Raw genomic sequence first — 23441 nt, forward strand, 5'->3', positions numbered from 1 at the left:
CTCAGAAATCCGCCTGCCTCTGCCTCCCAAGTGCTGGGATCAAAGGCATGCGCCACCACTGCCCAGCTCATCTAGTCCTTTTAACCACCATTTAAGCATGTCTGTAGGCCCTCAGGAGAGGTTGGAGGGTTACATCATCAGTTCATGAGTTCAAGGTCAGCTTGGGCAATAAGATACTCTCAAAAGGGGGCTGGAGAGATGGCTCAGTGGTTGGGAGCACTGACTGTTCTTCCAAAGGTCCTGATTTCGAATCTCAGCAACCACATGGTTGTTCACAACCATCCATAATGAGATCCGATGCGCTCTTCTGGTGTGTCTGAAGACAGCTACAGTGTACTTACATATAATAAATAAATCTCTCTTTTTTTTTTTTTTGGTGTTTCATGACAGGGTTTCTCTGAGTAGTCCTGGCTGTCCTGGATCTTACTCTGTAGATCAGGGTGGCCTGGTACTCAGAAATCCACCTTCCTCTGCCTCCCAAGTGCTAGGATTAAAGGCATGCGCCACGACTGCCTGGCCCAATAAATGAATCTTAAAAAAAAAAGATACTTGCAAAAATAATTTGTAGTCTGAGGGTGATAGCATGTCTTTAATCCCAGCATTCTAGTGTAACTGTTCTCAACCTGTGGGTAGTGGCCCTCAAGGGGTTGTCAAACCCTTTCACTGGGGTCACATTAAGACCATTAGAAAACATAGGTATTTACATTATGATTCATGATAGTAAAATTACAGTTATGAAGTAACAAGACTAATTTTATGGCTGGGGGGGGGTGTCCCACAACATGAACTATATTAAAGGGCCACAGTATTATTAGAAAGGTTGAGAACCACTGATCAAGAGGCAGAGATGCTGGGCGGTGGTAGTCCATGCCTTTAATCCTTGCACTTGGGAGGCAGAGGCAGTTGGATTTCTGAGTTGGAGGCCAGCCTGCTCTGCAGAGTGAGTTCCAGGACAGCCAGGGCTACACAGAGAAACCCTGCCTGGGGTTGGGGGAGGCAGAGACAAGTGTATCTCTTTGAGTTCAAGGCCATTGAGGGACAAAGTTCAGGGACACTACGTATTCAGGGGGAATTTTTATTTATTTATTTATTTATTTATTTATTTATTTATTTATTTATATATATAAGTACACTAGCTGTCTTCAGACACACCAGAAGAGGGCATCAGATCTCATTACAGATGGTTGTGAGCCACCATGTGGTTGCTGGGATTTGAACTCAGGACCTCTGGAAGAGCAGTCAGTGCTCTTAACCGCTGAGCCATCTCTCCAGCCCAAGGAATTTTTTTTTTTTAATTAAATAAATGATAGGCTAGAAAGATGGCTGGGTGTTTTGAGAGCACTGGCTGATCCTTTAGAGGATTTGTTTTCAATTCTTAGCACCCACATGGCAGCCCATAACTGTAACTCCTAGTTCAGGCTCCATGGTACCAGGTATTCATCTGGATGTATGTGCCATGCAGACAAAGTACCCATGCATATAAAATAAAATAATAAATCTTTTAAAAAAATTAATAAGCTGTATTTGTCACTGATTTAACCACTGATCATTGGAAACCATGGTTAAAGGGAGAGAACCCTAGCTGCTGTAAAATAAACTTGGATGTTTTTTGTTTTTTAAGACAAGGTTTCTTTGTGTAGTCCTGTGTTTTTTGTTTTAGTATTTAATACATGAGTGCTCTGCTGCATGTACAGCTGACATGTAAGAAGAGGGCATTAGATTCCTTTATCATAAGCTATCAAGTGCTTGTTGGGAATTGTAGCCCTGGCTGTCCTGGAACTCACTATGTAGACCAGGCTGGCCTCAAACTCAGAAATCCGCCTTCCTCTGCCTCCCAAGTGCTGGGGATCAAAGGCGTGCGCCACCACCGCCTGGCTCTCTTTTTATTTATATATAGGTACATACATATATATATGTATATATATATATATGTACATATATATACATATGTATACATATATATATATATATATACATGTCCATATATATGTATATATATATATACACACATATACACATACACACACATATATACAACCAGTCTTTAAAAAAAAAAAAGAATGCTTTTCTTCAATGATTTTGCAGCAGTGTTTTAACTGGAGTTCAAGTACTTGTTATAGTGTGCCTGGTTTCTTTCTTTTTGTGTGATGTATTTTGCTTTGAGGCAGAATGAGGGATTTTCCTGTATGCATTTTAGTATTTCTGGAGGATGCATGTTATATGTTGGATACATTTCAAGGAAAGTATCAGTTATTGGGCCTTTTCACAGTAACTTGTAGACTTGTGTTTGATATATCCTGAATATCAGGACATAATTGCTATGGCTGCTCTAGTTTTTGGTTACTTTTAAAATATATATATATTTTAATATTCATTTATTTATTTATTATAAGTACATTGTAGTGTCTTCAGATACCCCAAAAGAGGGCATTAGATCTCATTACAGATGGTTGTGAGCCACCATGTGGTTGCTGGGATTTGAACTCAGGACCTCTGGAAGAGCAGTCAGTGCTCTTAACCACTGTGCCATCTCTCCAGCCCGTAAAATATATTTATTTTAATTCTATGTGTGGAGGGCTATATGCATGTGAGTGTAGGTGGCTGAGATGGACTAGAGGCATTAGATCTCCCTTGAATTGGAGTTACTGGTGGTTGTGAGCTGCCTAACATGAGTGCTGGGAATTGATCTATTTCAGGTCTTGTGCATGAACAGTACAAATTCTTTTCTGTTGTTCTTTTGAGATAGGGTTTTTTTTTTTCTGTGTATCAGCCCTGTGACTGTCAAACTCATGTTGTAGATCAGGCTGACTCCAAATTCACAAAGATCCACCTGCTTCTGCCTTCTGAGATTAAAATCATCTGTGACTATACTCGGGGAGCAGTATACATTCTTGAGTACAATTGCTCCAGGCCAATTTTTTTTCAAGTTAAAAAAATATATATGTAGGTGTTTGCCTTTATGGATGTATTTATTACCTGTGTTTAGTGTTCTCAGAAGTCAGAGAAAGCACCAGATCCTGTAACTGGAGTTAATGATTGTTAGCCTCCATGTGGCTTCTGGGAACCACCAGGTCCTCTGAAAGAACAAGCGCTCTAAACTATGTCTTCAGCCCCCATTTTTATTTAGTTTTTGAAATCTCTTCTTATTAAGAAACGTATCTTTCCTGCTGATCTTTGAGAATAGTCATCTCCATATTTGAATTGTCTTTGTTTCTTTTGATGAGACAAACATAAATTTTTTTTTTTCCAAGACAGGATTTCTCTGTGTAGCTGTGTGACTGTTCTGGAGCTCAGAGAACCACTTGCCTCTAAATGTTAGTTTATAAAAAAACAAAACACAAGTGAAATTGAAGTTTCCAACATACCTAAAGCTGAACAATCCAATTTCAGTATGTAATAAAAAGTTGCCTACATTTCAGGTTTTTCCATTTGAGGGATCTGTGCAGAGTGACAGCTCTGAAGTGCCTCATCTTTATTTTTCCCCCATAGGAAGAATATAGAAATTCCATGCCTGCATCCAGTTTTCAACAGCAGAAACTCCGTGTTTGCGAGGTTTGTTCGGCTTATCTTGGCCTCCATGACAATGACCGTCGTCTTGCAGACCACTTCGGGGGCAAGTTACACTTGGGGTTCATTCAGATTCGAGAAAAGCTTGATCAGTTGAGGGTATGTTAATATATTCTGTTTCTGGAGAAGTCTTTGGAGTCTGACCTTTAGCTTTAATTAAAAAAATTTATCTGTATTCTTTAAGTTGGATTTGAACATGTTTCTGTGTTGTTTCTTTTTGTTTTGTTTGTTTGGGTTTTGGTTTTTATTCATTTATTCTAACAACTTATTTTTATTTTATGTACATCGGTGTTTTGCTTATGTCTGTGTGAGATTATCAGATCCCTTGAAACTGGAGTTATAGACAGTTATGAGCTGCCAGTTATGGTGGGAATTGAACCTTGGTCCTTTGGAAGAGCATCTGGTACTCTTAACTGTTAAGCCATCTCCATCCTCCTTATTTAGTGATTTTGAGGTAAGGTTTCTTTGTATCCCTTGCTGTCCTGGAACTCACTCTGTAAACCAGGCTGGCCTTGTGGGGCAGTGGTGGTGCACACCTTTGATCATAGCACTTGGGAGGCAGAGGCATGCAGGTTTCTGAGTTCGAGGCCAGCCTGGTCTATAGAGTGAGTTCTAGGACAGCCAGGGCTACACAGAGAAAAAAAAAGTTTCATTTTATGTGTGTGAGAATAATTTGTCCCACATTCTTGCAGTGCCTTTGGAGGCCAGAAGAGGGCAATGGATCCCTTGGGGTTAGCGGCAGTTTTTGCTCACCATGTGGGTTCTGAGTGGCAGAGCAACTTAACTGCTGAACTGTCTGTCTGGTCCTTTTCTTTCCTTCGTGTTCTCAATCTCTGTTCTCTCCCTCCCTCTATCTCTTTCTCCTTACCTCCTCCTCTCCTTCCATTTATTTTATTTAATTTATTTTTAAAATTATTTTTCTATTAGTTTCAGTGTATCTGGTTTTATTTGATCCACTTGGACTTGAGCTTTGTACAAGGAGATAAGAATGGATTGATTTGCATTCTTCTACATTCTAACTGCCAGTTGAACCAGCACCATTTGTTGAAAATGCTGTCTTTTTTCTACTGGATGGTTTTAGCTCCTTTGTCAAAGATCAAGTGACCATAGGTGTGTGGGTTCATTTATGGATCTATTAAATTTATTTTTGATGTTAGATATAGCCAGAGAGCCTCCTGCCTGCGAGGCAAATGCTCTACCACTGAACTAAATTCCAAGGTTATGTTCTTTTTGATAAGTTGAATTGTTAGGCTTCAAAATGATTGTTTTTCCCCTACTTATTACATGTAATTGGACTGTGATAAGTTATAAAGTTAACTTTACCTCCATATTTGTGAAGTGGGAAAGTACAGATACGTGACACTAATGGGAGCCTTGTACTTTTCCAAAGCAGACCTGCTTATTCAGGCAAAGGGGAGAACTTTGTAATTCCAAGAAGTGTCCTAACTTATTCCACAGGGGAGCTTGGAGCTAGAGGGGCTGACGTGTCCTCCAAACACTTTGCTGAGGTTTAGTGAGGTATCTTAGTGACTAAAGGCACAGAACACTGCTTCAGTCCCTTAGACCCACGGGGTAGAAGAGAGCTTACTCACAGGGGCTGTTTTTTGATTTCCATACACCCTAAATAAATTTGATTTGTTTGTTTATGTGAGACACGGTTTCTTGCTGTCGTGGATCTTGCTCTGTAAAACAGACTGGCCTCAAAACTCACAGAGATCTGCCTATCCTTCCCTCTGGAGTGCTGGGATTAAAGGTGCCCAGCAGTAAATCAGATTTTAAAAACATTTTACTGGTGTTAGAAATGTTAACCAGGGTCTGGTGAGATGGCTCAGCGGGTAAAAGCACTGACTGCTCTTCCGAAGGCCGTGAGTTCAAATTCCACATGGTGGCTCACAACTACCCATAATGAAATCTGATACCCACTCATTTATAATAATAAATAAATCTTTGGGGCTGGTGAGATGGCTCAGCGGGTAAGAGCACTGACTTCTCTTCCGAAGGTCCTGAGTTTGGATCCCAGCAACCACATGGTAGCTTACAACTACCCGTAATCTGACTCCCACTTCTGGTGCACATGAAAATAGCTACAGTGTATTTTGCGGGAGCCAGAGGGCCTGTCCTGAGTTCAATTCCCAGCAGCCACACACATGATGGGTCACAGCCATCTGTACAGCTACAGTGTACGCATACACATAAAATAAATAAATAAATCTTTAAAAAAATTTTTTTTTTTTTGGTTTTTCAAGACAGATTTCTCTGTGTGTCCCTGGCTGTCCTGGAACTCACTGTGTAGACCGGGCTGGCCTCGAACTCAGAAATCCGCCTGTCTCAGCCTCCCAAGTGCTGGGATGAAAAAAAAAAGAAAAAAAAAGAAAAAAAAAAGAATGTTAACCAAAGCCAGACAGTTGTGGCGCACACCTTTAATCCCAGCAATTGGGAAGCAGAGTCAGGCGGACTTCCGAGTTCGAGGCCAGCCTGGTCTACAGAGTGAGTTCCAGGACAGCCAGGGATACACAGAGAAATCCTGTCTCCAAAAAAAACCAATATATATATAATATTGTTTGATACATAGTATTAATTTGGTGCGTTATAGAGGTACTTGACACTTTTCAGGCTGGCTTAAGTTGATGCTGTTTTGGTGGTAGAGGTTCTCAGAGCCTCCTACCTTTGCTGCTTGTAGGATGAAGCTTGATGAATTGTGCTAATGTTATATAGCACACACCAAATCAAAAGAGAGCTGCTTCCAGCTAACTACAGCTCCACTCCCAATAGCAGGATGCTATTGCTTTTGGCCTGAGTTTAGTTAGTTTGTTGCTTGCTTGCTTGCTTCCTTCCTTCCTTTATTATTATATCTAAGTACACTGTAGCTATTTTCAGACACCCCAGAAGAGGGTGTGAGATCTCATTACAGATAGTTTTGAGCCACCATGTACTTGTTGGGATTTGAACTCAGGACCTTCGGGAGAGCAGTCAGTACTCTTACCCGCTGAGCCATTTCTCCAGCCCCCTGAGTTAAGTTTCGTTTATTAACATTTCTTTTTTACTACAAAGCTTGTGGAGAGGCTATAGGATGAACAACTACATTTATGGCATGGTTTGAAGCATTGTGATTAAGCCCTTTGCTTTAGAAATTCAGTCCTCTTTATGTCATTTGTCACCAAATGTAGAAAATGATGATTATTTTTTTCATGTGTTCTTTTTTTTTTGAGACAGGATTTCTCTGTGTAGCCCTGGCTGTCTTGGAACTCACTCTGTAGACCAGGCTGGCCTCAAACTGAGAAATCCTCCTGCCTCTGCCTCCCAAGTGCTGGGATTAAAGTCATGCATCACCATTGCCTGGCGTTCTGTTAGTTTTTAAATGAGTAGAATATTGTTTCCCAAAAGCTATTGCTTTTCCTTTATTTTCCCATTTTTTTTTCATTTATTTAGAAAACTGTGGCTGAAAAACAGGAAAAAAGAAATCAGGATCGATTGAGGAGAAGAGAGGAGAGAGAGCGAGAAGAGCGCCTGGGCAGGAGGTAAGCATGGGCCAGCTTTAGGAAACTGCTGTTTCCTGTTTTGTGACTTGGAGCCATCAGTGTTTGAAACATGCAAAAGCATGCATTTGTTTATTTTGAAGCAGGGTCTCACTAATGTAATCCATTCTGGCCTAGAACTTGCAGACATGTACCTGCTTCTGCTTCTCAAGGGCTGAGATTAGGGTATGTGTCATCACTTCCTGCCCCACGGTAGCCTTTAAAAGAAAAATAAACCTATGGCATATTCACTGTGGAGAGGTGCAACATTGACAGATTTGAACAAGGAAAGGAGGAGCTGACAAGGATCTCCTCTCCTACTTCCTCTCTCCCTCCCTCCCCTCCTTCCATCTGCCCATCTCCCCCCTACCCCCCATACACACTAGCTAAGCAGCAGTCTCATGACAATGCCTTGAAGGGCATCAGCTTTGGACTTGAGGGTGGAAGCTTTTATGGCTGCCTTTTTTGTTGTTTTTTTTTAAATCGGTCATGTGGGGATCACTGGACAGACTTTTTCATAAAACATGCATTTAGAATATGTTCTTGCCCATTGAGAAGCAAAGTATAAGGCAAAAGCCTCCACACCAGTGAGTCACTAATGGGAGTTTGGAGGCGGGAAGAATGTGGGTGGTATGGGCTTGGGTAGACTGCCTGGAGTAGGACTGCCTGGACTTGGGTGAATGTTTGAGAACAATGAAGTTGGCCTTTTTTTCTTCTTGTCCTTTCGATACAGTTTTTTTCTGTATATCTCAGGCTGTTGTGGAACTTGCTTTGTAGATCAGGAATCTGATAGTCTCTGCTTCTCTATGCTGGGATTAAAGCATATGTTATCATGCCCAGCTGGCCTCTTGGTTTTTGATCTAGAGTTGTTCCTTAACTAGGATGGGGAGGGTGGAACTGGGAATAGAGGTTAGAATTTGCCTATACTCAGTTTGAGATGCTTGAGAAGTACTCAGGTAAATATTTGGGATTAAATTCAAAGAAAAGATCAGAGGCAGACTCAGCTATGCACTCTGGAAGCATCTCACTAAGTTGCCTTAGCTGGCTTCATATTCGAAGAGATCCAGCCTTTGTCTCCTGGATGGATTAAATGTGTTCATCTCTTTATCTTTCTGTTTAGGTCTGGATCAAGAACCCGAGATCGTAGGAGGTAGGTTTCAAGATCTATCACAGGGCTCTCAGGTTGAGTGCCTTTTTCTGCAAAGACATTTAATTGATGTTTACAGCCTCACGAGGCTGTCTTGTGAAGAGCATAGGTGTTGGTTAGGGTTTAGCAAAGCATAAAGTTACCACATGGGCTCTCACGTACTCACACGTACACTGCCACCAATGGCGTGAGGGACGACCCCACTGAAGACCAACTAGGAATGTCCAAGTCTTTCTTTTTTTGTTGTTGGTTGGTTGGTTGATTGGTGGTGGTGGTTTTGTTTTTGAGATGGGGTTTCTCTGTAGCCCTGGCTGTCCTGGAACTCACTCTGTAGACCTGGCTGGCCTAGAATCTGCCTGCCTCTGCCTCACAAGTGCTGATATTAAAGGCATGCGCCACTATACCTGGCCAAAACCTATGCTTTGAAGAAACATTCAGGGGAAAGGTATGGCCATCAGATTAATTCAGGGGACTTTTTTTCATTTCCAAATTGTACATTTGTAGGAGGAAAAAGAGATCCCAGTGACCCTGAAGAGTAAACGATGCTAAGAGTTGAGGAATGAGGGTGGTTTGACCCCAGTGACATCTTGGTTTTCAAAACCATCTGGGTTTTCCAGGTCACGCTCCCGGGATCGTCGACGGAGGCGGTCTAGGTCTACCTCCAGAGAACGGCGGAAGTTTTCCCGTTCCAGGTCCCGAGATAGATACCGGCGCCATCGCAGCCGTTCCCGGAGCCACAGCAGGGGTCACCGCCGGGCTTCCAGGGACCGGAGTACAAAATACAAGTAACTACTCTGACCCCTCAGTAACTGCAGTCAGGAGTGAGCTCTTGTCTGCTAAGACCTGCCATCTCAGCCTTTTGGCCATGACATCTGGGAGGACAAGGTTGGGCTTGTGAGGATGCAGGTTCTGGGTGACTAGCACCCAGGGTTGGTGCCCTGAGGAATAGAGTGGCACCCAGTGCTTGGAATGGGATAGGGCATTGAGCTCTCACATGGCCCTCTGCTTTCCTGGGCTTTATATACTTTAACTTGGTAAAAAGCAGCTGAGATTTTTGTATTGATCAGGTCTTGCTTAATTACTCTTCTTGGAATTTTTTTTGTTTTGTTTTGAGACAGGCATTAACTTTGTAACTTAGGCTCACTTGAACTCAGGATCCTCCTGCCTCAGCCTCCTGAGTGCTGATATGACAAGTGTATATCACCATGCTTGACTTGTGCTTTTCCATTCTACTTTTTCCATTGTCTTTACATCCTGGGTCATATTTCACATGCATAGCTTTGTTGTATTCCCATTTGTTTTGTTTCTGTTACACTGAAAACTTTCCTTATTAAAGTTTTTTGCTTTTTATTTATTTTTATTATGTGTATACATTAGTGTACTATGTCACATCTGTTACTCTGTGTGTGTGTGCGTGCGTGCGTGCGTGCGTGCGTGCGTGCGTGCGTGCGTGCGTGCGTGCGTGCGTGCGTGCGTGCGTGCATTGTTGGAGGACAAAAACAGTGTTGGATCCTCTGTAGCTAGAGTTACTGGTGATTCTGAGATAGCCAACATGGGTGCTGGGAAATGAGCTCAGTTTTTCACAAGAGCATCTTATCCCCACCTATGTCTCCAGCCCTTAAACCTTTCCTTTCTTTGTTTCTTTCTTTCTTTTCTTTTTCTTTCTTTTTTTTTTTTTTGTTTGTTTTTTGAGACAGGGTTTGTCTGTGGAGCTCTGGCTGTCCTGGAATCACTACTTTGTAGACCAGGCTGGCCTTGAACTCAGAGCTCCACCTGCCTCTGCTTCCCAAGTGCTGGGATTAAAGGCCTGTGCCACCACTGCCTGGCAAACCTTTTCAAATGTTACTTTTTTTTTTTTTGAGACAGGGTTTCTCTGTATAGCCCTGGCTGTCCTGGAATCACTACTTTGTAGACCAGGCTGGCCTTGAACTCAGAAATCCGCCTGCCTCTGCCTCCCAAGTACTGGGATTAAAGGCTGGCGCCACCACTGCCCGACTCAAATGTTACTTTTTATCACTTATTTTGAGACCAAATCTTACTTTCTAGTGCAGGCTGGCTGTCGACTTAATTACTCCTGCCTGTCTTACCCTCCCGAGTGTGAGGACTATAGGTGTTAGCTACCCTCACCAGCTAAAAGGGTCAATTTTTTTTTTTTTTTTTTTTTTTTTTAATGATTGTGTTATCAGAAACCAAATGAAGTCAAACTTGGCCTGGTGGTAATGGTGGTACATACCTTTAATCCCAGCACTGGGGAGGAAGAACAGGTGGATCTCTGAGTTTGAGGCCAGCCTGGTCTACAGAAGGGGTTCCAGGACAGCCAGGGCCACATGGAGAAACCTTGTCTTAAAAAGAAAAAAGTTTCTGAATGTGGTGGGGGCCTGTTCTTTTCTCATCCAGGGTTGAGGGTCTGCCTTACTGGTTCCTGTACAACAGCCAGCCAGAAGGAGATAGCAGCCTCTGCTGAGCCTCTGGTTCACTTTCCCAGGTTCTCCAGGGAGCGCTCATTGAGAGAGGAATCCTGGGAGTACGGGCGGAATGAACGAGGGCCCACTGACTGGAGGCTGGAGAATTCCAATGGCAAGACTGCATCGCGGAGGTCGGAGGAGAAGGAGGCTGGCGAGATCTGAATCTGGCTCAGGCACTGTAAATAGTCTGACAAGTGTTCAGCACAGCCTAAATTACCCTTTATATTTGCTGATACAACTCATCTTTTGTAGTTACAATTTCTATTGTTTGGTTCTAGTTGTGAGTGTCTAGAGTTGTTCAGAGCTGCTTCTGTGTTTGGGGTTATGTTGTGTAGGAACAAATCAATCTGGCAGCCACCTCCTGACAGCTGTGCTGGCGTGTCTGCTGTCCCCTTCACTAGGACCCAGCATCTGTGGAGAGAGCAAAGGCTACTGCTGCCATTATCTTAGAAAACTGACCAAATGTCTGACCACCTTAACTTTTGGCACTCCCAACACCTTAACTTTTGGCACTCCCAACACACTTAACTGAGCCAGATGTGTGTGGCTTCCCTTCCCTGGTTCACATTCTGCATCTTAGCTGCTCATGTACTCTCTTCAGTGCAGACCATAGAGCAGGTTCTGTGGATGGGAGGGGGCGGCCTTATTATACAGTTATTTCCTTAGGAAGAGCTGTATCTGTTGAAACCTTAGCTCAGGTCAGCTACATTGCAGTTCCACTTTGTTACTTAGTTGGAATAAAGACATAAATGGCCCCTATCTGCCAATCAAGAAGTTCTTGAGGGAGAGTTACAGCTTAGGTCATGTATCCTGAGTGGTTTATACCCAAGATAGGCTCATTGTTGCTCCCTGAGCATATGTTGTTGCTCACAATGGACCAATGCCTTAAGACCAAAGTGAAGCCCAAATAGAAAGGGTCACTGAATTGCTTCCCTTCACTTGTCTTGGGGAGGGAGATGTTATAGTTTGTTTTTGGAGGGAACTTTAGTTGGTGGTGTTAAACGAAAAAGCCCCCCCGCCCCCGCCCCATTTCTCCATGCTGTGCTTGTAAAAACTTAGGTGCTGTTCTTGAGCTGTTGGTTTGATGGTTACACATAGAATCTTGTGGTTTTGTAATGTGGCTCCTGGTGATGCCCTGGACTCCCATCTATAGGAGGATGTGTGTGGGTACCTGCTCTGCTGATATGTGAAAACAGGCTTTCCTTGATCACTTGTCCCCATATGCAAGGAGGTAGGGTGGAATATCCCCGAAGGATTCACAGGTGCCATGTGTAGGTTTCATTCATCTCTAGCCCCTTGGCCTCCAGGTGGGGCTCAGTTTAGCTCTGCTGTCTTCCTGGAATAAGGTGTGTGCCTGGGCTTCTTGGTCCCAGGTAGACATTTTGACTAGCTGTGACCACTTATGCTGGGTACATTTTGGTTCCTGGACTATTTTGGGTCTTTACTGGACAGTCGTAACCTTAGAGCCAACATCAGCATGTCTGGTTTGGATCCCTTTCTATCTGAATATAAATGTGTGTATGGAGAAACAGCTGTTTTCCTTTATTTTGTCACAGAGTAAAGTTACTGGGAACATTTCTATGCCATGGCCTGTAGTCCCCACAGGATAATCCTGGGCTCACATGGTCTATAACTACAATTACTTGGGTATAGTAGGCAGGACCCCTGCTTAGGTAGCATCTTTTTGAGTGGTCAGGTTCCTTGGGGCTGCAGAAAGGTCACTTTCCTCAGTCTCTTGTGGAGGGTGATTTTTACAAGGATGTTGTGGCAAAAGTTTTTTTTGTTGTTGTTTTTTTGAACTTTTTCTTGAAGGACAGTCTTGCCTGGGCAGACTTGGATTTCAGGACTAAAGGCACTTTTGTCTCAGTCCCAAGTGGCTGTTACTAACAACTTCCCAACACGCCTAGATGCTTTGTTTTGTTTTATTTTCTTGGGATTTTTTTTTTTTTTGTTGTTGTTGTTGTTTTGAGACGGAGTTCTCCTGAACTTGCTGTGTAGAACCAGCTGGCCTCAAACTCAGAGATCCACCTCACTCTGCCTCCTGATATTTTGTTAACTTTCCTTAGTTGGAGTTTCCTGTAACTCAGGTGGACATAGATAACCAGAGATGTGTTTGTGGTGGTGGCGGTGGCTTTGGCCATTATATAAGAAATCATAGGATCTGCCTGAGGGCCTGGGACAGGTACTGAGCAAGACTTCCAGAGCAAGCCTCCAAGCTGAAGACCTGGGAGAGCCAGTAGTTTTCAAAAACCTAGTAACCAGTCACCTAGGGGCCAGGGCACAGAGGTGGATGTCCAGATCAGAAGGTAGATATACCCTTTCTAGACCCTCTTGTTCTTTCTAGGCCTTTGTGTTGTCCAGTGCACTGAGTGAAGAAGTCAGTTCTGGCTGGTGATTCTAATGCTTCTCTCAAATCCACACTGCTTTCTCCATGACATACATGTGCTCTGGAAGATGACTTAAGGACTTCTTTTACTTGGTCATACAGGACATAGTTTTACTTGTGTTGAGTAGTTGATGATAGGAATGCAGGATATATTCCTATATCTAGAATATAGCAAATGGGGGAAGCAATTTAAATTAGGTTTCTACAATGACTGTGATTGATTATTAGGCCAGAATAAGACGTTACTTTCCCTCTGAAACCAGAGGAAAACAGGGTTGGATAACTCCACATCCCCTTGTCTGGGCCTGTAGACCCAATTCCTACCTTTTGTCTGGAGTCAGCCAACATTGTGCTTTTAGCACAAGCCTTCCTGATACTGGAAGTTATTTTTGTCTTGTCTCATGTAGGTCAGCTTTGTGCCAGTAGGAGGCATTGTCCTAGTTTTGGAGACTGTCTTTAGATGTTTAGGAGAGAGGTGGTCTATCAGTGAAGTAGGCCCAGCCCATCCATATGGATCTGAAAATGGTCAGGAGGATGAACATGAAGCATCCCTAGAGAAGTCTGATCAAGCAAGACTACTCCTGCACTTGGAGGACCTGGAGTGCTGGCCCATTGCTTTCTGAGGGACACAGCTGCAGTGTCTGCTCAGGGTAGCCAAATCCAGCCTCGGTATTTGTGGTGAATAACCCTAGACCTTGGAGACCTCTTGAATCTCCCAATGTCCCATGGTCATTGTAACAGGTAAAAGTCTGAGTCTTTACTTGGAGAATCTGTGACACTTGGAACTTGGCTCATTGCATTGAAAGAGTATAGTATTCAGACGTGAGAGGAGATGTTGTGCTTCTTGGAGGACCCATCCCCAGTTCAGCAGTACTTGGAAGTCAGTACTTGAGTCATGTGGCTCAGGAATGTCACTGTCTGTCAGGGCCTGCATGGTAGGACAGAAGTATCCAGAGTGGAGCCAGGTGAAGATTAACAAGCTAACAAATTGTTCAGGAAGCTCTGGGAAAGCTTGTTTATCTTGATGGGGGCCCCAACAGCAGGATCCCTTGTCAGCTGCTTGGCTTTACTCTGCAGTCTGCTCCTAGAATGTGTGAGCTGTTCTTTTTTCCAAAGTTAGCTGTGGCCTGGGAGCTTTCAGCTTACCTGGACTCTAAAGCCTCACATTTTTTATACATGGCATGCACTATTAGAATACACTGAATTTTAGTGTGTACTTTGTCAGTGTCTTCTACCTACTGAGTTCTTAACACACTTCCTTGGGTCTAAATTTAAATTTACTGGTAAAGTGAAAGTAATTCTCAAGATACTGTTGTTAGGTCTGTGACTCCTAGCACATGTTTTAGAACAGCGATATTTATAGACTGCAGTGATATATTCCAGTGATAGCCAAATGCAACAAAGCTTCTTATTACAAACTACCATTATAGCCACTTCAGATGTGTATAAGTCAGTGACATTTATGTGTCCAGTGTTGTACAGTCATCACTGATACCAAGTTGCAGGATATTTGATCCAGACCAACTTCTGCCCGGTAGTTGGAACTGTCCAGCTTCTTCCTGAACCCCCTGGCAACCAGAAACCCATTTTCTGTCTATAGTTTGCTCATTTGGATATTTCACAAACGTGGATTCATGCACTGGATGTCTTTTGGTGTGTTGGCTTCTTCCACTCAAGGTTTCTAGAAAATTCAGCTGTGTGATGTAATCTCATTACTTTTTATAGGTAAAATATACTCCATTGTGAGTGTAAGCTACATGTGACTCACTATGATGGTTAACCTGCTAAACTCGATGGGCTTAGAATCAGCACAAAAATACACCCCTGTGTGTGTCAATGCAGGTGTTTCCAGGGGTTTCAGAGAGAGACCCACCCAGAATGTGGGCTGCACCATCCTATATGCTGGGATCCTAGACTGAATAAAAAGGAGGGCAAGAGCTGAGCGCTAGCCATATCTTGGCTTCCTGACTGTAGATGCAATGTGACCAGCTGCCTTAAGTTCCTACAACCATGACTTCCCACCACAAGGACTGTACCCTTATACTGTGAGCCAAATAAACCTTCCCTCGGTTGCTCTTGTGGGGTATTTTGTCACTCGTGGGCCCAGGGAGAGACGCTGCTGTTAATGCCCAGAATTACTATGAGCCCTGACTTTCTAGTTCTTGGCTGGATTCCTTACCACCAGGGTTTGTTTTTGTCTCTGCCTTTTGAGGCAGAATCTCACTGTATGGCCTACAAACCAGAGGATTTATATGAGAGCTGTGTATGTATTAGTGCTGAGCCTGATAAACCAGGGTGTTCTCTGCAGGGTGGATTTACGTCTAAAGAAGCATTTGGTTAGCCTTCCACCTCTGACGAAAGGTAGCAGTTGGGAGAGAAAATTATATTTCAGCAAATTTATGTTGAAGGCTGATGTGAGACCAAGGATAGGAGGGAACCAAACTAGGCACTGGAGGGCCAATGCTTGTCCAGAAAACGTGGGGAAAGAACCAGTTGGCCTTCTTTCCCTTACTGCCTGGCCTTCCTGAGTATAGGGACCCAGGCTACTAATGTGTCTCCCTAGAATATAGAGCCTAGAGAAGTAGTTCTCTGACTTGAGGTTGTGACTTATTTGGGGCCCTGCATATCAGGTATTTATAATTCCTAGTAATAGTCTAAAAAGTGATTCCAGGACAGCTATGGCTAAACAGAAACCTTGTCTGAAAAATCTATGTATATATATTGTTATGAAGTAGCAACAAAATAAACTTATAGTTGGGTGTCACTACAAACATTAAAGGGTTGCAGCATTAGGAAGTTTGAGAGTCACTGCTTAGGGCCTGGAGGCTTTGGGAGAACTGTTCCACGTGATGCCTCCTATTCTCTGCCTACCATCTTCACAATCCCCAACTACAGGCTTCATCCTGGTTCTGAGGACAAGAAGGATAAGATGCTGGAGACTTAGAGGCATAAGGAATGGGTACCCCTGGCTGGTGTAGTGGTGGTGGGCTGCTCCTGTGGGGTAGAGTTTCTGGGGAGTCCCTCTCTGTATAGTGTTTGAGTCTCTCCTCTTTGAGATTCTTAAAGGGTGTCTTAATCTTAAGGATCTTAAGTCATAAAGCAGCCAAATTCCTCTCCTCTCACCTCGCCTTTTCCCTCGTCACTCTACTCCCCTTCCTTCTCTTCCTCCTATTACTCGTCCACTCCTCACCATCCTTCTCTCCTTCCTCCACCCTCCATCTTCCCTTTCTTCCTTTGTTCCTTCAACCGTCCTTCCCTTCACACTCATCTTTGTTTACACTTAGTGAGGACACTGGGCTCAATCCCAACGTTTCCTTCGGTCTTTTCTGGGTATAGAGATATGACAGAGAGGCTCTCGGTTCTGATAACACACAAGGGTGTGAAAGCTTGGGTGGACTTCAGCTCATTTCTGATGTGTTTCCTACATACAAATAAACAGGAGGTGGCTACAGATCTGGCTCAACACTGAACAATGCTTGCTGCCTTCCTGAAGGCCTGAGTGTGGTTCCCTGCACTCATGTGAGGTGGATCAGAACTGCCTCTTACAGCAGATCCAGTTTCTGGGGAATTGACACCCACGTGTGACCTTGTGGATGCACACACACACACACAGCCCACACATACACGGCAAACCTAGAAACAAGCCTACATGGAATTTAAAAATCCAGAATATGAGTCGATGGTAGGAAAGAAGTCCACAGGGAGAGGAAGAACTGCCTGAGTATTCAGAACAGTCTTGCCCAGAACCTAGTGAATATGGTACTTGCCACCACACGGGAAGCTGTATCCAGTGCAACTTACACTGGTCCCTTCCTGGAAAAGCCTGGAAAGCTAGATGCCGTTCCAGGACACCATAGGCAGGCAGACTGAGATGCCAGCCTGGAGCCAGTGGCCTTAAAGCCAGTACAAGAGTATTTCTACCCTGACTTCTCTTGAACTTACAGCTGTAAGATGTAAGAAGTACTTCCCTTGCCCCAAGTCACCTGGTCACGATGTTTTATCACAGCAGTAGTTATCTAGCACCAGTAACATCCCCAAACATGTTTTCTTCATGTTGTGAGAGCAAGTCTTAGTTCTAGCTCTCTTCTGATGCTACTTTCTACTCCTGGGCTTCTGCAATTCTACCTAAGTCCCAGGGTGGCTAGGGTTACAGGCTGAGTGACCTCACCCAGATGTCTTGTTTTCTCCTTGCATTAATTAGCCAAGGGTTTCTAAAGATTTATTTATTTTATGTGTACAAGTACACTGTAGCTATACAGATGGCCATGAGCCATCATGTCGTTGCTGGGAATTGAACTCAGGACCTCTGCTTGCTCTGGCCCTGATCCCTCTGGCATAATACACTGTAGCTGTCTTCAGATGCACCAGAAGAGGGTGTCAGATCTCATTACAGATGGCTGAGCGACTATGTGGTCGCTGGGATCTGAACTCGGGACCTTCGGAAGAGCAGTCAGTGCTCTTAACCACTGAGCCATCTTGCCAGCCCCAGCCAAGGGTTTCTAGAGGAACATAACCAACAAGATGTTTGGAAGAGAAGGGTATGGTTCATTCCAAGGGGCCCTCCTGTTTCTTCCCAGCATGGGAAGACCTGGGATTCACCACCTGCAATCTGGGAGCCCAGGAAAGCCTGTGGTATCAATTCCACTGAACTTGAAGGACCACTGCCCCAAGGACACAGAATACCCACAGAGCAGGCACACGGATGTAGGTAGGTGTGCCGGTTACAGGAAGTGGGTCCTCTTCTTTCCTGGCCCCTGGTGGATGGGTGATCTCCAGTATTGCCCAGAGGAACTGTCAGTCTGGCTTGAATGCTTCTTTTTTGGACCTTCACAGACACTCTAGAAACAATGCTTCCTCAGCCCCCTGAGTGTGCCTAGCCCAGTCAGGGTCGCATGTATGACCAAGCATTACATGTCCCCTGTTTAGAGCCCACTCTGTCAGTGTTTTTCCCGTGTCACAGAAAGTGTGTCCTGCATGTGCTGTAGGAGATGACTTTACAGCATCTTGTACCTTCTCATACCAGACCGTTTGCCTCATGTCCAGTAAGAACTGAAGGTCTGACTAATGGATGTTCAGGGCCTGTTCCTTAGCTTGAGAGGTAGCCCATGTGCAGGTTAAGATCAGTTTTCTACCACGAACATGACTCATTTTAGGCAGACAGAAGAAAGCCCCTGCCTTCCCTGAAGTCCACTGAAGACAGGGTTTGAGGTTCCCGTGCCACCTTTCTACATGACAGAAACTGGTGCTGAACACACCTGAGTCTGGCATACAGTGCTTTAACTATGGACCTCCTGACACTGAAATTCCATATATATATATATATATATATATATATATATATATATATATATATATATATATATATATATATATATATATATGGAAATTCCATACACACACACACACACACACACCCTGGACATGTCTGGGCTGGGCAAACAGGAGTTCAATGATTGAATTTCTTGGGACAGTGCCCAGTGTGTCCTGGACACACTGACACCCTCATTTAGCATTAGTAATACTGTGAACCCCATGTATGGATCCAGGCAGTGACTGCTTTGCAATAGGACCAGGCCTAACGCACCTGGATCTGAGCAGGGTCTAGAGAACACCCATGTTGGCAGCCCAGAAGAGGGTGATGTCTGGAGGGGACAGGCCACTGTTTTGAACATTGTCACTTATGCTGACTTGTGACCTCAGTTCCTATCACCTTTCTGAGAGACAAAGCCATAATTCTCTAAATGATGTGGCAAAGGCTATAGGCATGAATTTGTAACTCAATGCCACAGGTCTCTACATGGAGGTCCCGAGCTGCCTCTGATCTTGAGAATCTGTGAAGGTGCTAGGACTAGTCCTTCAGCTGCAGGTGGGACTTTTGGTACCACCCAGCTCATGACCCTTTGGAAGTGTAGTCTATAAAGCCTACTTTGTTCTAAAGGCTGATTCATTCATTGTGTGCCTGTCTCTTTCCTAGTTAGCTACACTTTCTGCAGCTTGGAGCACTTTGGCACACAGGAGACCCCTCTTCCCGTCTTTAACACAGAACACAAACACACAAAAGGTTAAACAACAATAAAGAACCAGGGCCTGGAGATGGTTAACCACAGATGGCTCAGTGTTTAAGATCACTAACTGCTCTTTAAGAGGTCCTGAGTTCAATTCCCAGTTACCACATGGTGGCTCACCACTATCTGTAATGGGATCTGGTGTTCTCTTCTGGTGTGTCTGAAGACAGCGATGGTGTACTCATATACATAAATCTTTATATATACATACAGATAGATAGATAGATAGATAGATAGATAGATAGATAGATAGATAAAGAAAATAACCACTCTGGAGCCAGGTATGATGGGGCATGCTTTGTAATCCATGATGGTGGGTGGGAAGAGTGGTGTGGGTTGGAGATGGGGGTGGAAAGTGAAAGATCAGGAGTCCAACAACCTACTTTTTAGTATGGATTTGAGAGGCCAGCATAGGTTACATGAGAACATGAAATTTATCTCAAAGACAAAAAATAAAACAACCAAAACAAGGGACGGCTGCCTCTCATGTGAGGTCAGTGAAACCAGTTTAGCTGTAATACCAGTCTCTTGGAACCTTGTTTTGGGATGCGGGGAGCGGGGTGTATATTTCTCCTGTGTCCCTCAGCTTACAGGACAACAATGCAGCCCTGGGGAGGTTTACTCAAACATTGAGAGCTTGAGGAAGGGCATGGCTGGAGACTCAGCTACCCTGGCATCCTCAGGTTAGCCAGACCCGGAGACCAGTGCCGAAGTCACGTGATCCAGGTAAGGCGTCCAAGGAGGCATGCATCTTCAGGCTAAAGTCTCCAGGATAGTTCCGGGCAAGAGTCACCAACAGACAGTGGCTGAAGAGCTGAAGAAAGAGAACCGCCCTTTCTTGTATTTATCTTTCCCCCCATTGAACCCTGAAGGGACCCGTTACTGGAGCAACCGCGGGTGAGCTCAGACACTGGACTCACTTGGAAGTTAGCTGGGTCCACAAGGAGCTTGTGCGCATGTAAATCCCTGAGAGCAGACAGAGAAGCAGGCAGGTCATCCAGGTGCTGTGCAGCGAGAGTCAGTGCGTCGGCCACCTTTTGGGCATTGGCTTTAACCTTGCTAGAGCCTGGCTTCAGGTCCAAGTGTGGAAAGTAGGTTTTGGTGGAGGGAAAAGCCACGAAGTTCCTGTGGGAAGACAGGGTTGGGTGCATCCGGACCCGGAGGTACAGAGAGCCCACCTTCGCCCTGCAGTCCCTAGGAAGGTGAACCTTTCCAAGGCCTCGGTTGCGTAGATTCCGACATTGCTGCCCATCTTCTTCCAGAGCGTAAGGACCAGCCTGCAATCAGCTAGGGACCTAGGCATCTTCACTGACCTGTGCCCTCGCATTATAAACACTGGCTGTGGTCAAAGACATTTCTAAATCCAAAAGGCCGCCAGGGGGCGCAGCATCGTTCTAGGTTGCCTAGGTGTTCACGGGGTTTAGTTTAGCCTTGAGTCCTCTATCTCCCTGGGTTTCCTTTCCAAGCCTTACATTTTAAAGTATTTACAGGAAACCTGGTCTCGAAAAACAAAACAAAACAAAACAAAACATTGTATTTGCTCTATAGACAATGCCATCCAATATGTACTATCGTATCACAATGAATTTTAGTTTCAATTTTGGCACTGTTGGCTTATCCAGCCTCTTCAATCCTTAGGAAACTTCAGAGGCTTTCTCTTTTTACTCATTATTTGTTACCTTCCCCTTCCCCTCAGCCACCGGACTTCAGGCAGTCTCTGTTTGGAGGCTACCACCTGGGGAGCTAAGACAAATGCTCTCTGCAGACTGTCAGTTTGTCTTTGAAGAAGCCGCCAGAGCAGGCCCACCGCCTGTGTAGGCCCACCTGCCCACTGCCTGAAGATCTTCCGAACCTGGGGACTTTTGGCACCTGAACCTTTTTTGCAGTATGCAAATATCATGTAATCTAGAGATTTGGTTTCGGTTTCTCCTGTGACTATAAAAACCCTGGCTTATTCTAAGTAAAGTGAAGTCTTGATTGGGCTATTTCAACTTGACTTCGTGATTTCTCTTTGCATTTCGAACCCTCTATTTCAGGTCTTTTGGTCCTTCTCCTGAGAGAACCCAGTTCATGAAACTGCGGACAGTTTCAATAATTGAAAAGGATTGAGTCTCCTTGGTGTAATTCTGCTTGGAGGAGCCCAGACCCATGCTTGGGCTTTATTTTTTTTTTCCTGGAGCCTGTCTCTTTTCCTTAAACATCACGTCGTTAAATCTACATTTAAAGGCGATAGGGAAATGGCTCCGCAGCTGAGAGCACTAACTGATCATGCAGAGAACCTGGCTTAGATTCCCAGCTCCCACATGCCTGTTCACAGTTGTCTGTAACTTCAGGTCAGGTGGATCCAAAGCTCTCTTCTGTCTTCCACTGCCACACACACTCCAGTCGAGTCTGCGTGACAGTGGTTCACGAGGCGAAAAGCTTCAGAGAAGCTAGTCTCCTGGGGAGCTTTTGGCATTCCCTAACTCAGAGGTAGCCCAGATTTGTCCTTGTGATAGTCGATGGAGGGTCTCACGTGCTAGGTGCCCCTCAAGAAATGATTTAGTAATAGCTAAGCAAAATTGGACGCTGCCTTCACCAATGTTCCAATACCCTAATCTTTGCTGAGCCGATCCTTGGCCTGGAATTTCGTAAAGTATGTTACCCAATCAGACCAAGCGCCTCCAGCATTGTTAGGGAGGTAGTGACGGAATATCGGGCATTGAAGTTTTCAGAATATAAGTTAGTTATCCCAGGGCAAGGTCAACTAGAATTCTCATTTCAGTCTTGTAGGGCAGACCACATTAGAATTGCAGCTAAACCACTCCCAGGGATTAGAAGAATGGGACTTCTGGGGCTTATCTCTGCTAGCCCAGAAAATTAGCATAGTGGGTGTTTACTAAGGATGGGCTAGACTGTGAGCCCTGTGTGTGTGTGTGTGTGTGTGTAGACATCCGGTTATTCTTTTTGAACCTTGCCTTTATTACCCCATGGCTAAACGGGCTAGAGGCTTCCCCACACCAAACATGACACCTTTGCAGACCCAGAGAACCAGGCACACAGGCTTCTTCCTACTCAGGCTTTATTCAAGACCAAGAGGTACAGGTGCAAGGGAGGGAAGAAGGGCCTGGGCAGCAGGCAAGGCCAGCAGGTGGCAGCTTAACGGTACTTGGAGGTCAGCACGGTGCTCACAGAGGCAAGGAATTTGTCCAGAGAGGCGTGCACCGCAGGGGTGAAATCAGCAGGGTGGTGGCTAGCCAAGGTCACCAGCAGGCAGTGGCTCAGGAGCTGAGGAGACAGGAAGGGTCAGTCCATAGCAGCAGACACCCCGCTGCCTCTGCTCCCCTTCCTGGAACCACTATGTTCCCTGTCGTGGGCACAAGGACCCCAGCCCTCCGCACTGGTCCCAGATGCCCTGCCAGGTCCAAGCACACACCTTGAAGTTGACGGGATCCACACGCAGCTTGTGGGCGTGCAAGTCACTTAGCGCGGACAAGGCACCAGGCAGGTCATCGATATTGTTTGCAGCAACAGTAAGCGCATCAATTACCTTCTTGCCATGAGCCTGGATCTGGGGGGAGTGCTTGCCTGTATCAAAGTGAGGGAAGTAGGTCTTTGTGGCGGGGAAGCTCTCGAACATCCTGTGAGGAGAGAGGAGAACTGTGGTCACAGGAAATCCTACTTAGGAGCTGCCAGCTGAGTGCCAGGTTTGTTTTGGATACTGTGATCCTTACAGAACAGGGCCCTGATCTCACCTTCCTATGGCTTCGGCGCCATAGTCAGCTCGACCGGCAATCTTGTCCCAGACAGTCCTGAGGTTGGCTTTGTCTTCAGCAGAGAGCACCATGTTACCTTCCTGAGTCTATCAGAATCAGAAGTTTGTTGGACTCGAAATAAGCAGCACTTATATGCTTTCAGTGTTTGGGATACGCCCTTTGGGCGGTCCTCATTGGCTGGCCTGTGCTCTGCCCAGCAAGGCCTTTAAGGGCCCTCAAGAGTCTGGGGTTGGGGATCAGCCTCTCATGGGTGCATGGAATCATTATCTATTGCCCGGATGCTTCATGTTCTTTCCTATGTCTCCAACAACGGCAGTCTGTGAGGAAGTTAGGATCACCCTGTGTTGGCAGAGAAGCTAGTCATTCAAACCAAAGGAAACAGTGCCCATCCCCCCTCCTCCGCCTGCTGGATCCCACCTTCAAACTCTCCTTCCTAACCTACATCCTGTTTCTGGCCTCAGCCCCAGGTTTCACCCTGGTTCTGAGAAAAAGAAGGATAAGATGCTAGCGACCCACAGAGGAGCTCTCCCCCTGTCCTTTC

The 23441-nt window shown here is 44.9% G+C and overlaps 3 protein-coding genes across 5 annotated transcripts in view; 1 reads left to right on the plus strand and 2 right to left on the minus strand.

The window, feature by feature from the left end:
* Luc7l (LUC7 like) overlaps window positions 1-15155 on the plus strand; it is a 34475-nt gene extending 19320 nt beyond the window's left edge. For 2 of the 3 annotated variants that reach the window (XM_031351158.1, XM_031351160.1), the window contains 5 exons: window positions 3490-3666; window positions 6997-7085; window positions 8203-8232; window positions 8847-9014; window positions 10715-15155. In XM_031351158.1, coding sequence (XP_031207018.1) covers window positions 3490-3666; window positions 6997-7085; window positions 8203-8232; window positions 8847-9014; window positions 10715-10856 — 606 coding nt within the window. In that variant the 3' untranslated portion in view covers window positions 10857-15155. Of the gene's footprint in view, window positions 1-3489; window positions 3667-6996; window positions 7086-8202; window positions 8233-8846; window positions 9599-10714 lie in introns of those variants that run through there. The other variant, XM_031351159.1, reaches the window with a different exon arrangement.
* Window positions 15156-19824: 4669 nt separating this feature from the next.
* Window positions 19825-20448, minus strand: LOC116077520 (hemoglobin subunit theta-1-like). The gene is made up of 3 exons (XM_031352109.1): window positions 20324-20448; window positions 20066-20270; window positions 19825-19959 (listed from the first exon to the last, which is right to left on the minus strand). The coding sequence occupies exons 1-3, from the start codon at window positions 20446-20448 to the stop codon at window positions 19825-19827; spliced, it is 465 nt and encodes a 154-aa protein (XP_031207969.1).
* A 1741-nt stretch (window positions 20449-22189) lies between these two features.
* On the minus strand, window positions 22190-22998 carry LOC116076985 (hemoglobin subunit alpha-like). The gene is made up of 3 exons (XM_031351151.1): window positions 22880-22998; window positions 22561-22765; window positions 22190-22412 (listed from the first exon to the last, which is right to left on the minus strand). The coding sequence occupies exons 1-3, from the start codon at window positions 22969-22971 to the stop codon at window positions 22284-22286; spliced, it is 426 nt and encodes a 141-aa protein (XP_031207011.1). The 5' UTR covers window positions 22972-22998; the 3' UTR covers window positions 22190-22283.
* Between the last annotated feature and the right edge of the window lie 443 nt (window positions 22999-23441).

The sequence above is a fragment of the Mastomys coucha genome, unplaced genomic scaffold (genome assembly GCF_008632895.1).
Source record: "Mastomys coucha isolate ucsf_1 unplaced genomic scaffold, UCSF_Mcou_1 pScaffold5, whole genome shotgun sequence".
Classification (NCBI taxonomy): domain Eukaryota; kingdom Metazoa; phylum Chordata; class Mammalia; order Rodentia; family Muridae; genus Mastomys; species Mastomys coucha.

Bases quoted from the DNA above. Each gene is read 5' to 3' on its own strand.
- LOC116076985 (XM_031351151.1), bottom strand. From the start codon at position 22,971: ATGGTGCTCTCTGCTGAAGACAAAGCCAACCTCAGGACTGTCTGGGAC. The intron at 22,766-22,879 runs GTGAGATCAGGG...CTCTCCTCACAG, and splicing joins GGCGCCGAAGCCATAGGAAG to GATGTTCGAGAGCTTCCCCG. The intron at 22,413-22,560 runs GTGTGTGCTTGG...CTGTCTCCTCAG, and splicing joins TGGATCCCGTCAACTTCAAG to CTCCTGAGCCACTGCCTGCT.
- LOC116077520 (XM_031352109.1), bottom strand. From the start codon at position 20,448: ATGCCTAGGTCCCTAGCTGATTGCAGGCTGGTCCTTACGCTCTGGAAG. The intron at 20,271-20,323 runs GTGGGCTCTCTG...GTCTTCCCACAG, and splicing joins CTAGGGACTGCAGGGCGAAG to GAACTTCGTGGCTTTTCCCT. The intron at 19,960-20,065 runs GTGAGTCCAGTG...CTCTTTCTTCAG, and splicing joins TGGACCCAGCTAACTTCCAA to CTCTTCAGCCACTGTCTGTT.